Source organism: Nyctereutes procyonoides, unplaced genomic scaffold (assembly GCF_905146905.1).
Source record: "Nyctereutes procyonoides isolate TBG_1078 unplaced genomic scaffold, NYPRO_anot_genome, whole genome shotgun sequence".
Classification (NCBI taxonomy): Eukaryota; Metazoa; Chordata; class Mammalia; order Carnivora; family Canidae; genus Nyctereutes; species Nyctereutes procyonoides.
In genome coordinates this window covers 165084-179353 of record NW_026575130.1, presented here as the reverse complement: position 1 = coordinate 179353, position 14270 = coordinate 165084, and the positions used below count along the sequence as shown (strand labels likewise).

Below are 14270 nucleotides of genomic sequence, written 5' to 3'. Positions count from 1 at the left end.
CGAAGCACAATTTTCACCATTTTTTCTTGAAAAGAAAAAGTCAGAGGTCCTGAAAGTCTCTGTTTCTAAAATTTATAGGACAGGGGTTTATGAATTGTAAAGTACAAGTAAGTGTTGGAGAACACAGTTGACTTTGTTATTTCTTCATGCTACTATATGAATCATTAATTTACTTTGCATTTAACTTGAAGATAGAGAAGCTGCCCAAGAGGGAAGGAATAGAACACAGGAAGGAAATGAGCGGAGTAAGAGTAGCTTAAGGGAAAACCAAATCAATAAAAGGGAAATAAACCTAAGAGAGTGGGCAGTCGTCTATTCTTGTTTAATCTTCCACCAATCCTGCTGACTCCCAAACCTCCATTTTTGGTGCTGTTGTAACCTTTCCCAAGTTAGCTCCTGCCTGCCTGCCTGCCAGCCTTGCTCCTTCCACGTGCAGGGAGTTGTACAATGGACCAGATGCTGTGCTCACCATCGGATGATGGGACACAATGGAGGGAGTCAAATGAGCAGAGTTATAAAAAAACACACACATAAATTTGTTGGAGACTGCTGGAAGCTAGGTAGGAGGCCACTGGGAAGCTAGCAGTCCTAGTTCTAGTTACGTGGGTACGAGACAGCCGGGGCTAGGGTCACAGACTCCCGCACAAGCAGCAGCAGAGTTGTCTGAAAGCTCCGTAGAGGTAGGAGTTGGCAATGAATCCCGATGCTGGGGCCCAGCCGGGCTCTTCCTGGGGGAGAGTATGAATGCCAAGTTCCTACCTTGTCCTTTACTGACGTTGGAAAAAAGGGAGAAGACAATTAGGGTGGGAGGTGAAGGAGGGGAAGAGGTCTAGTTGAGGTCGGGACCTGCAGACTTCAAGGTGCCTGAGGTCCACCAATGGATATAAACATCTGTGCTTGGCTCTGGGCTGGGGGTGTAGAGCCGGAGCACTTCACCCTGCAGGTGGTTAGTAATCCGGGCCACGGGAGTAGATGAGGCGACACTGAATAATGGAGGGCCTGAGTTAAAAAGAATGCTGGCCTCCCAGGCAGCCCGGGTGGCCCAGCAGTTTAGCGCCACCTTCAGTCCAGGGCGTGATGATGGAGACCCAGGATCGAGTCCCACGTGGGGATCCCTGCAGGGAGCCTGCTTCTCCCTCTGCCTGTGTCTCTGCCCCTCTTTCTCTCTGTTTGTGTGTCTCTCATGAATAAATAAAATCTTATAAATAAAATAATAAAAAAAAAGAACGCTGGCCTTCCTTCTGAATTCTGGCTTGTGTTCTGTGCTCTTCTTGACTTTGGCCAGAGCCTTTTCTTGCCATTCAGACTGGCCTTGCTAAGGTCAACCTCAAAGCAACAACCACAGCCTTCCTCATTCCCTCCACTTAGATAAGGAAAAGCTTCTAGAGTACCTGTTTCTTTCCAATGAGATGTAAGAAACTCAAGGATATACAGTATTAGTTTAATATCAATTTTGCTCCACCAGCTGTTAGCTGTTCGGACATCTATTACCTTGTTAGACTGTAAACCTCTTGAGTTTGGTCACATCTGTTTCTCCTAATGATAATAATTACCATTTGCTGAGAACCTCCAACATGTCAGGCACTGTGTAAGTAGTTTATGTTCAATTTTTGTTTCATATGGGACACTTCCACTCACCACACAGAAAGCTGCAGCACCACCTCTGACTCCAGCCACTGCTGTAGTGGCCAGTTCCGTGCGTGACTTAACGGGCCCACCTGCTGAGCCTGCGCTACGGAGGAGCTGAGGCCCAAGGAGGTTGTCTCTGCTCAGTGGGGCACGGCAGCTTGTGGCTGGCTGGCTGTCCCCCCTCGGCCCCGTCCATTTATGCACAGTTCTGGGTCTCATTTCCCACGACCTCTCAAAAGCACCTGGCAGGACTGAGCACCAGCTGCCCATCCGAGTGGACGGCTGGTAGCTCACCTTCTCCTTGGCTTCTCCTTCTTTCAGGTCTTCACTCACAGGCCTGCACTCCAGCTCCCCGGGGATCACAGGCACAAATGTGTGCACCCCAGCGTGTGTCTCAGGCTGTGCCCCCCGGGGAGCCCCAGGCTGAGGCTTCTCTCAGACTGGCATTTCAGCATTTATTCTTTAGCATTTGGCATTTATTCTTTAGACAACCAAGAGTTCGGAGAGATGATCTAACTTGCTCAAGGTCAAAATAAATGGCAGAGCCGGGATTCAAACGCATCCTCTCACCACATCATGCTGGCTCACACCGCCCCGGCACTTTGCACACAGCAGCCACTTACTGACATACTTAGAAGCTGGACCAGAAATGCCATTAGGCAGATACGACACAAACTTGTTTAAACTTTCGAGCACATATTACATTTTTAGACAATGCAGAAAGGACTGTTTCACATTACAAAAACTTCTTGGGTTGTGGGATAGATGAATGCAAATTATGTGTGTTTGCCTTTGCTTACATTCTAAAAATATGATCTGTGAATCAATAAAAGGGTGACAAATGCCCAAGGTTTCCTGTTTACAAAAATATTCATGGACAGCAATGTATTCTACATTCCATTGCTTTTTACTCCTTCAAACATGAGACATAAAGAACATGTTGCTTCTTTGTATGAGATCCTGTCACGAGGACCCATCTGAGCCACTACTGCCACCGAGCTTTATTCCCACGCTGATGTCAACAAGCAGCATGGACAGAACGCCCTTCCTGTATTTTCCTCTTGTCCTACAGTCGTTTGTCCATCTCCTCGAGTGGCGTTAGGATGCCAGTGCCCAATCAGAACATTCTAAAAACAGAAAGCCTTAGAAATCGATAGAAATGTATGCTCTGTGAGAAGAACAATGCCTGCTGCCCCTGCTGCTTTACAGACTCTCAACAACCATCCTTGATTTTGCTTCTCATCCATATATATTACTCTTGGGCTCGGCTCTCTCAACTACCTATTATAAGCCATGTCAACCCCACTGACTTCTTTACTTCCCAGTTTCTCTTCAAATGATCACTGTGTATTCCAGCAGTCAGGGGCTATTTTACCTTTGCATTCTCTGCCATCAAATTAGATGCCACAGATGTTCAAGCTGATGATTCATTTGGCCTTTTGACCCTAGTTCTTTGAACGCCTTGACTCTACTGAGTGTCTCTTCTCACGTCAACAATACATACGTCTTTCTTTGTTCCACAGCTACTAGGTGCTGCTAGACACAGTATTTTTGCTGTCCCAACATGGGACAAAGCAAGATCTTGAATTCCTGTATGTCCTTAACAGCATCCCCCCTTTGAAAAGGCTAAAAGCTGGAGAGCATTTACTCTGTGCAGGGTACTGTTACAAGTTCTTTACTTTTATTTATACTCCTTAATCCTTGTCAACAAAACAAAACAAACAAAACAAACTACAAGACAGGTACTGTCATTATTCCATTACACAGAGAAGGAAATATGGACAGGGATGTTAAATGACTCGTTCAAGGTCAGATGGTAAGGGGAGGAGTCAGTATTTGCTTTTGCACCCAGGCATCTGGCTCGAGTTGGCCCTTAACCACCGTAACTGTCGTGGCCACTGTGGGGCGGCCTGAGGACTAACTGAACTCATATATATAAATTACTAAGAGGAGCTCCCAATGCCACATGGCAAGGGCCATATTAAGTGTTAACTTCTATTATTATTTTTATTAGCTGGTGACATTAGGACTCCTTGAACTTGCACTTTTTGCATACTGAGAGACTCCAGTAGTGTCTCAGGCCCTCCATCCTCAGTGGGAATGATCTCCTTCCTGACTAATACAGACTATGCCCAGCTGAACTTTACAAACTGTGATTCCTGTGCTGTCTTTACTGCCCTGCTGTGGCCTTCAGAGCATGCTGACAGTCCATTGCCACCATGCCAGCCCAGGTCTCCAGCTCACTTCTGTTTCTCTGACAGAGTGAATACCAGGGTACAAATGCAGGCCTGAGATACACGATGGATTATAGTTACCAGGAAGTTCTTTCATTCTGATTTTATGGAAACTTAATCTTGGAAAAAAAAAAAAAAACCTATTCCTTTGATCATTTTACCTCCTCTAACTCCCAACTCATTTATTATTTTCTCCTCATTGCCAACACTCCTTTCCCTCTGTCCTTCTTGTGCCTTCCTCCCTAAATACATACGCATGCATGTGTAGGTCCCATTTCTTCCATTTTCATAAGTGGCCCCACTGCTGTTCCAGTTTCTTGGGCCAGGAGGCAGGATTTCCCCCTTCCTTCAGGCATATAACCATCTGTTTAATATTAAATGGAAAGACCTTTCTTCTTCCATCTCTTCCTCACTGTGGCCAGTAGGTGATGGTCACCATGACTCTGGCTTGCTGTAGCAGCCTCTGAGCTGCACTCTGAGGTTCTAGTTCTGATCCATTACAGCCCGTGTCTGACTTTTCAGGCTCTCCTTCCCAAGCAAGGTCTTTACTGCCCACTGCAGTGGCTCCTTGTTTCGTCACTCTACCGCATCTCAAGTATACTGCTTGGTTTTATAGCTCTCTCTCCAAGGGGCCTATAACTTCTACTTGATCATCCTCTTACTCCCCATCCCTTGTCGGTGAGCCTCCTGACTGCACAGGCCATGATCGGTGTCCCATGGGAATACCCCCCACCTCACAGTGTTTCTGGGATATCTTTGTCTTCTATCCTTTCCGATTCTGACCCACTTCCTAGGATCTCACTTCTCCCATGAACAGTGGAGATGGACAGCACCAGTCTTAACCAATCTCCTCTGCCGAACGCTTACAATCAATCCCCATTACTAAACAACTCAGGATTTACTAGGGGCTTTCTTGTGTTGATCACCACTGTTTCATGAGACTATGGTAATTACTTACAACAGGAACCACATTTCATGCTTTATAGCTCTCTTTCGGCCTAACAAAGTGCCAGGCCCTGGTAATTGCCCATTAGCCAGCTGCCTAAAATGTAGGATACTTTCACTCTATTATTTTATAAAATGTCAGACTTGAATCTAACCAGATAAATGCATCCACAACAGTCTTCTTATATTGACTGCAGGCCCAATCCAAGAGGTTTCTTTACAGGAGCTGAGTGTTACACTGTGCTCTCTCTAGTAGATGTCTGTACTTTGTCATTTTGTTCCTACTATTCTTTTTTTAAAATAATAATTTAATATCTTTCTCTTACCCACCCAAATGGGAGAAGAAAGTATAGCATTGAACTCTTCCCACTGGCACACCTGTAGTACTCCTCATAATGGCAGTTTTCCTAATCAAGTAAGCCATCAAAGAACTAAATAATGGCAGCACCTGGGTGGCTCAGTCGGTTAAGCATCTGCCTTTAGGTCAGGTCATGATCCCAGGGTCCTGGGACCAAGCTCTGCACTGGGCTCCCTACTGAGCAGGGAGCCTGCTCTTCCCTCTCCTCCTTCCCCTGCTCGTGCTCTCTCTTTCTCTCTGTCAAATAAATGAAATCTTTTTCCAAAAACAACAACAACAACAAACAAAAAAACAAATAATGAGTCAAAACATAATTTCTTGTACATCTTACTTCAAAACATAATTTCTTGTACATCTTACTTCAAATTAATTTTCTGACAAGATGTTCAAGAGGAATGAATGACAGGAGAGTTCAGTTTCTAATTTTGCTACCACATGAGTGCTTTTCATCTTTTTGATATATTAGTTTTATTTCTGTGCCTTCTTCTATTGTGATAGTTTTCTTCATGTAGTGTTGGAATACTGACGAGATTGGACACTGTATACCTTTTTACAAGTTAGCTCCTTATATGGGAATGTTTATGGTACTCTTATTCCCCCAAGAGTCCCCTGGTTAAGAAAGTCCTCCTGAGGTATCACTCATTTACCACTAAGGAAAGAAAAAAAAAGAAACATCCGGGATCCTGGGTGGCGCAGCAGTTTGGCGCCTGCCTTTGGCCCAGGGCGCGATCCTGGAGACCCGGGATCAAATCCCACGTTGGGCTCCCGGTGCATGGAGCCTGCTTCTCCCTCTGCCTGTGTCTCTGCCTCTCTCTCTCTCTCTCTCTGTGTGACTATCATAAATAAATAAAAATTAAAAAAAAAAAAAAAGAAACATCCCTGGAAAATTCTTCATTTCTTCTATTCAAACCACAGAGATGTAGGAAGAAATAAAAATCTCTGAAACTCCTTTAACTTTTTTTCTTGAAGTTATTCTTACTTGGTGGAAGTCTGCTTTGTGGTGTGTATGAAGGCAAGATTCTGCAGTCTATGAATTTTTCCCAGGACTTTTTTTTTTTTAAGAGAAGATGACGTTTCACCAGATGTTTTTCTGGGTAATTATTTTTAAATAAACAAAGGAAAAAAATAGCTGAGTCTCTAAAGCAAGGCAACATGGCATCTTAGAGCAAACCATACACCAATAATATGTTCAGATTTGAGGTATGAGGGAACATAGCATTGCTGGCTTGGATCTTTAGGCTATGCTCGACCCTCGCTATGTATCTTTTTGTGTGGTTGTTCCCTATCATAATTACTCCCGGGTCAACATGAGGCTCCAGAGCATGATCATGCGACAGAGGACACAGGACAGACATGTGATCCAGTCTGTTCTCCAAAACGTTTCCTCTTTAAGTTTAGATCTTAGGAAAGAGCCAGTCTCTGACACTCAGGCAAGAGCTTGATATCTTTTCCCATCAAAGGTCAGCAAAGGACACGGTGGCTGCATCACTACAATTCTTTTTACAAGAAGTTTTCCATTTAATTAGATAAAGGGAATCTGAAATTCCTTCAAGATATCAGACATCTGGAATTTCCTTAAGAGATCTATCCATTAGTTGCATCACTTGCATACTTTAAAGATTTTTTTTATTTTAATTTTTATTTATGATAGTCACACGGGGAGAGAGAGAGAGGCAGAGACACAGGCAGAGGGAGAAGCAGGCTCCATGCACCGGGAGCCTGACGTGGAATTCGATCCCGGGTCTCCAGGATCACGCCCTGGGCCAAAGGCAGGCGCCAAACCGCTGTGCCACCCAGGGATCCCCACTTGCATACTTTAAGAAAGTGCTCAGTAGTAAGAGATTTTGCCATTAAGATGTAGGCTTTCCAACTAAATTGCTACAAGTAAATAAACATGTGACAGTGGCTTAGAAATCTCATGAAAAGTGATGTCACCTTTATCCTCTCATTTGTCATCGCAAATGTCACTTTAGGATGGCCCGAAAAGGAGCCTGAAACACTTGTCTCAAGAGTCAGTATCTATTCTCAAGATCAGTCAAAAAGCAGACTTCTGGTGCTGATAGGACTATCACTAGCATCTGCTGCTAAGACTTAGCGCTTAAGTATGCACTTCACATTCTACCTGGTATTGGTATGTGTTATTTTTTAAAACTTACATCAACCCTATGAGGTAGGTAATATTATCTCCATTTTACAGAGCAGGAAATTGAAGCCTAGAGAAATAAGTTCCCTTGCCCAAGGTCATACGGGAGCTAACTGTGTGCCAAAGGTAGGGTTTGAGTCTCATCTGACTGCAGGCCCAAACTTGCCAACACTGCACTCCCCTGTCTTCCCTAAGACCAAAAGCCTCCTTCTACTGAGTTATTCCTAAGTACTTAGGATCAAGCTAAGCACTTTTCAAATATTATCTCCTCTATTTCAGGGTAAAATTTTACTTTTTTGAACTAGGTTTTTTTTTTTTTTAAGACTTTATTTATTTGAGAGAGAGAGAAAGAGAGAGAGAGAAGCAGACTCCCCACTGAGCAGGGAGCCCGAGGGGCTGGGTGAGGGGGCTTGATCCCAGGACGCTGATATCTTGATGGATCTGAAGGCAGATGCTTAACCCACTCAGCCACCCAGGCACCCCCTGAGCTAGTCTTAATTGTTTTCTAATGAAGCGCTGAGTATACATAAACTAAAGCAAAACTCTTGGTAATTATCTAGTGAAATTAGATTCTCAACATAAAGATTCTTTTGAACTTCAGGCCAGAAATGTTATCAATCCAATATTGGATTTGGATTATTTTTTTTCCCATTTCCCTTAAATAAAACCAGAGTATGTTATGGGCCCTTGATCAATTGAAATTTGGTACCATCAAATTTTGCTGTGGCTTTTACCTTAAAAAAGATAGCCCTACAATTGAAAAGAAACATTTTCTTCTCTAGCTGGGGAAAACCTGCCTTACCGCTGTATGTAAGAGTTATTCACACCACGGTGGTCCAAGTCGTGGCTGAGAGCAGCAATCAGCAGGGCAAGTATCTCCAGGTCAGTCAGCTTGTTCTGTGTGACCAAAGAAGTCAGAGGAAAGAAAGAGAAAGACAATTTGGTAAAGTTCATTATCCTACCTCTTTTCATCAATCACGTATTTGTTTTTCTGAGTGTTTTTCACATGGGATTCTTTACAGTCACAGAGGACTCCTGCTAGAATCCTACTCTGCGGGGAACCAGCTGTACTCTGTCTTCAGGGTGGGATTATTAGAAACATCATTTATCAACAGAGAAGGTTGAAATGCCTCTAACAATCAGTAATCTGTCCACCTCCTGTAAAGAGCATTAACTTTTCATGATTCTCTCTATACATACGTGGAATCATCAAACTAAACTTTAAATAATTGCTATCTCTCTGCCTTCTAACTCCCTGAAGATTCTGCTGCCCTCACTCCCTGCTGTTAGTTGTTAGATCCTTCAGGAACACAAACAATATGAGCAGTAAGCAAAACGACAAAAAAAAAAAAGAGGATTAGGAATGAAAAAATCTGCCTTTAAAAAGTTGCACAATATATTCCAAGGCCAACCATAGTTATTTTTGTCACATCTGCCATTTGTATTATTTGTACTACTGGTCTCCTTTATCAGTAAGAAAACAAGTTGAAATCATGATCAGCTCCACTCTGCGGGAACCCTCAACGTTCTATGCAGTATGTCTACAACGTTAGACAAAATCACCATTTTGTTATTCTTCATAAAAAAAGCAAGGATAGTCTTCAGCAGTATAATCCTGGTGACCTTTCTATAGCCCAAAATAAGTTTATCCTATTTTTATAAATGTTTGCTATGGCAGGAAAATACTACTATGGTATTTCATATGGATTCGTGGACAACAATCCCTTCTTTTAGCTCTAGCCAGTTAAAATGTGCAGCCTATGGAAGGAGAGTCAGAGATAATATTTTTAGAATTTCCTTAATAAAAAAAAAAAGAGCATGGAAGCTCTGAATTAAACACAGTTATGTGATGGATGCCTGGTATCACTTACCTAAATAACTAGTCGATTCTCACCGAAGTTAGAATCTAAGAACAGAGATATGGATAAAATTTGGCCTGGAAAGGAACGAATTACTTGAACGTTTTCTGCACTGATCTTCCTTGAATACAGGGTCTGGTCAATGTATACGATATTAAAGCCTTTTCCATGAAATACTACTTAAAAAATTTAACTGAGTGCTCCAGAGAAAATGTGATAGAGAATCCTGGACTTAACCTATGAAGCCATTTGAGTTGGTTTTTTTTTTTTTTTTTTTTTTTTGAGGAATTCTACTGTGAAGCTGGTTGAATATGAACACAAGAAATTTGATACTTTTTCTCATACTGTAGACATTTCCTCTGGAGAAAGTATTTATTTGCCCAAAGACTACTAAATTTAACATGAAGTTATTTTAAAGATTTTTTAAAAATATGCCATATATGTTACATATGAAAGAAAATTAATACGAAGTATTTTGCCATGCTAGTCTTCTTCAATTAACAAGCTGTAATTTATTTTGTAAGTGACAATAAACAGTATTCCAATCATTGTTAGTGCAATATTTAAAAAAAAAAAAAAAACCTTGAAAAAATATGCTGTAAATTTTACTACTAAAGCCAAGAGGTTTTATATATAAAAACAGCTCTAAAAAGTACCTGAATCTTGCCGGCCTTTAAAGCAGCAAACATGCACTGAGCTGTATTAAAGGCGTGTCTCCAATTATGATAGGCAACATTCTTCCTGTAATTCTTCTTAACACTTAAAATCCACCTGCAAAGAACCTTTAGGAAGTAAAGCATAAGTAGTAATAATGCTTGCTAACACGTATCACATATTTACTCTGTTCCAGGCACTGTAGGAAGCATTTACATATAACCCTTGGACTGTGGGGGAGGTACTACAACTTTGAAAATTTCACAGATGAGGAAACTGTCATTCTGAGTGGTAACTCGCTAAAGGTCACATTGCTCCAACGTAAAGGGAGAGGCTAAAATTCAAACTTGAGCAGTTAGACTTCAGAGCCCACCATGTTAGCCACCATGCTAACTACGTGAGACGTAAAACGCAAGACAGCTCTAGTGAAGGTATTTTTGGCATGGGTGCGGAAGGTACTGACTAGCTTTTTAAAAGATACTGTGTCTCGTGTGCCATCAAATAGTCAACTGTGTACGAATTCACGAATTCATGTGTAGAGAGTCATGGAAATAGCCACTCTCAAGTTCTTCTCTACTCCCACTTTTTAGTTCTGCAAAGGTATTCGGTGCAAGGCTGGGGAAGTGGACTGGGAGCTGAGATAGAGAGCAATGTCTGAGCACAGAATGGAGCTCCAAGTCCTGATGCCATCAGGTCTTTTGTTCCTTTTAAACTACACTTAAGTATTCAGGCAGAGTTACTGCTTGCTTACCAAGAAGTAATTTTTAAGGATATATATACAAAATAAAGCCCTGAGGTCCCTATGAAAAAGACGTATTTTAAAAGATTGGGGGGGTGGGGTTGGACAGACCAGAAAATCTCAAAAGCTGGGTTTAATTCAACTTCCAAGTAGTGTATTCAATAAAATCCCCAGAGATGCCTGGGCCCTAAGCATGGTTATTTTTTGTTTGGGTTAGCATCAGAGTCTGCCTCTCTTCAATTCTGAATGATTTACTATACTTTGGGGGATCTGTGAGAACAAATATGTGCTTCTTCCTCCGTATATCACTGGAGATACCTCAAACACAAAGAACATTGCCCTCGGGCATGGAAAAAGTACCAGGAAAAAGAATGTTGCTTTAACAACATTCAATACAAATGACTGGCTGCAGAAGTAGGCCAAAAACAAGGTTTCTTCTTTGTTGGTAGAAATTGCTTATATAGGGTTTGGTAGAAAAATCAGTGCTTTCATAACCCTCCTTTTCTTTTCAGGTCTTTTTGTTCCTGTTCTATTACGCAGTTCACAGGGAATTCTGATAACGAGCAAGCCAAATGTTCCCTAGCTCTTGCACCTCCAAGTCACCTTATTTAGCAGAGGATTTCTGTGTGCCTAAGACTGACATGTGTTAATCCCAAGTGCAGTTTCTTTCATCATGACCATTTCTGAACAAAATCAGCTAGAAAGATGATAGTTTCATCTTTTTAGCAGAATTAAGAGCTCTAAACTTGCTTCGATGTGCATAGTTAGAAACTATATGTGTATAGTTAGAAACTATAAAGCGTTATAGAAAATTAGTGATGATGAATTAAAGAATCAAGGAAAACCCAAAAATTTAACCTATGAATATATCTCTTTACTAATCATAAATCTGTAGATATGATTAAATGTGCATATAATCACAAAATGTGGAATAATGACCAAAATGACTATGAATATTAATTCCTGATGGACTATTCTACTATCCTTGTAATAAGATGGGACTAAGAGAAATGGGTAATCCAATGGGTACAGTAGTTAGGAACTAGATATAAGCACAGGTTTGGGTTCTATTATCAGGATGACTTTTTTTTTCATTTTTTTTTCAGGATGACTTTTTAAAAACATTTCTCTTGAGTATAGTTAACACATAATGTTACATTAGTTTCAGGTGCACAACACAGTGATTCAACTTCTCTATACATCATACAATGCTTGCCACAAGTGTAGCTACCATCTGTCACCATACAGCGCTATTGTGACATCATTGACTATATCCCCTGTGCCCTTTATTCCTGTGACTTAATCATTCCATAACTAGAAGCCTGTATCTCCCATTCTTCTTCACCCACTTTGCCCATCCCCCCAGCCCTCTCCCCTTTGGCAACCATCAGTTTGCTCTCTGTATATACAGGTCTATCAGGATGTTAATAGTATTTAGGAAAATTATAGTCAGATCTGCTCAGTGCTTGGTGGATATGCCTGGCATGTTCAAATCTGCAATATACTGAATAATTATGTGCAAATTGCATGACCCTAGGGAGCATGCTCAATACACTGATCAGTCTCCAACAATGACAAAGGCTTCCTAAATCCTGAGTGGCAGACTCAAGATGCTCTGGGACAAAGAGAAGAAACAGAAAACAGCTCAGTTTCTGCCCTCAAGAATCTCAATCAGAGTGAAAATAATAAAAGTGTACATATAAAGGAAATAAAATCGAGACCACAAATTGTCAACAGTATTCCAACGGGTATGAAGTCAAACCTAGGATTGAGTCAGACTCTGAGGAAGTGTGCTGTGGCAGAAAGTGGAACAGCCTTGTTAAGTGGGACAGTCCATTCAGGAGAGGAATGACACGTCAAAGAGAGAAGGTGAAAATTAACATATGCAGATGTGTACAAGTAGAGTCAAGAGTCTGTTTCAATAGGTCCGCAATAGTAATGGTTGTGATGTTTATAGGAGAGTCACACTCAAGATTTGGAAGCCAAGAAGAGACATGAAGATTTGACATATCTTTCAGTTGAAAATATTCTTTGTTGTTGCAGCTTCATGATCTCCAGTAATAACATTTTAATTTTATCACTCTAAAATTATACTGACAATAGTATCTGAAATAAACATGAAAAAAACAAAACAAAACAAAACAAAAAACAAAACCAACCACGATAGAAGAGTCACTAACGGAGGAAGGCCAATCAGAACGACTGTGATATTCAAATTGGTGTTGGCCAGAATCAGAATAGTAGTTATTTAAACAGAAAAGGAAAGTAAATGAATGAGACCTTGAAGAAAAATATCTGCCTAATGAACAACAATTCAAGAAAAGGTAAGAAAAAGGGTTGCTAAAAGAAATTCTGAGTGACTGGGGCACCTGAGTGACTCAACTGTTTAAGTATCCACCTTTGGCTCAAGTCATGATCTCAGGGTCCTGGGATTGAGTCCCATTTTGGGTTCCCTGCTCAGCAGGGAGCCTCCTTCTCCCTCTGCCTATGTCTCTGCCTCTCTGTGTGTCTCTCATGAATAAATAAATAAAATCTTTATTTTTTTATTATTTTTTTTAATAAATAAAATCTTTAAAAAGAGAGAGAGAGAGGAACATATACGCATGCATACAAATAGACAGTCATATCGATGCATGTGTCATTCTCACAAGACTCTCACTGGGGAAGTCATACCATTAATCCCCAATTAATAGACTATGAAACTGAGAATTTGAGAGATTAATTGCTTAAGGAAATAAGAGCTAATAACCAGTAGAGCTGTAACTCAAAATCCATGATCTTTCTACTCTTCTCATGCTATCTGAATTTCTTCATTTGAAAACAGGGCCACTAACAACAGGCCAGAGAACCATTCTTGAGAGCTTCTTGAAGTAATCAAGCAACATGATGTCCCTTAATCAACATGGATCTAAGATGAGTGAAGTATTATTAAATCCACAGACAGTAGTTCTTTGTTTTTACCCAAGAGTAAGATAAACTTTGGCTAAATTTTTTTAAGAGATTATTTATGTGAGAGAGAGACAGAGAGAGAGAGAGAGAGAGAGAGAGAGAGGAGAGAGAGTCACAAGCAAGATGAAGGGCAGAGGGAGAAGCAGACTTCCCGCTGAACAGGGAACCGGTCATGGGGCTCAATCCCAGGACCCTGGGATCATGACTGGTGGTTCAGTCACCCAATACTTTGGCTAAATTTAAGAAAGAATACTCCAAGAATACCATAAATGACACTGTATTAACCTAGTTATATTAACCCTTCATTTTCATTCCTAATTTAGGCTTTTGAGAGCCTCTGCTGAAATGAATACATATACAGTGCCAGGTACACTGTATATGCTAATAAAGTTTCATTTTATGAATTCATGGATTGCTAAATAGTAGAGGCTTTCAAAGGATTTAAATTTTCAGACAGGAAATCTGTACAAGACTAGAAATTCAAATGTCCAGAAAAAAAAAAGTAACTTTGAAGGCAAATTACTACATTTTCCCCCTAAACAATCCTTTTTCTTTCCCCCTTATTCTTTGATGCTATACACTCAGCCGTTAAGGAGCTCTCCCCTAGTATCTCCAGATGGGTATTAGAAGATACTGACTGAAGTCTCGCTGTTTTCTGAGAGGTAAGTAAGGTAATTGGCAGGGGTTAAAAATCAGTTTTCGTCATCACCCCATATGGGTAGCCCCTGTTCAAACCACAAGCTTGGCCTCTCATCAAGCG

At 41.0% G+C, this 14270-nt stretch overlaps 1 protein-coding gene and 1 long non-coding RNA gene across 3 annotated transcripts in view; one reads left to right on the top strand and one right to left on the bottom strand.

Annotated features, from left to right (window-relative positions):
- Window positions 1–14270, bottom strand: part of PDE5A (phosphodiesterase 5A) — a 137514-nt gene that overhangs the window by 22210 nt on the left and 101034 nt on the right. For both annotated transcript variants that reach the window (XM_055342439.1, XM_055342440.1), the window contains exons 13-14: window positions 9825–9950; window positions 8112–8206 (exon numbers count right to left, since the gene is read on the bottom strand). In XM_055342439.1, the coding sequence (XP_055198414.1) occupies window positions 8112–8206; window positions 9825–9950 (221 nt within the window). The remainder of the gene's footprint in view (window positions 1–8111; window positions 8207–9824; window positions 9951–14270) is intronic.
- Window positions 14109–14270, top strand: part of LOC129521165 (uncharacterized) — a 58967-nt gene continuing 58805 nt past the window's right edge. The window contains exon 1 of the long non-coding RNA XR_008666780.1: window positions 14109–14172. This is a non-coding gene — a long non-coding RNA (uncharacterized LOC129521165). The remainder of the gene's footprint in view (window positions 14173–14270) is intronic.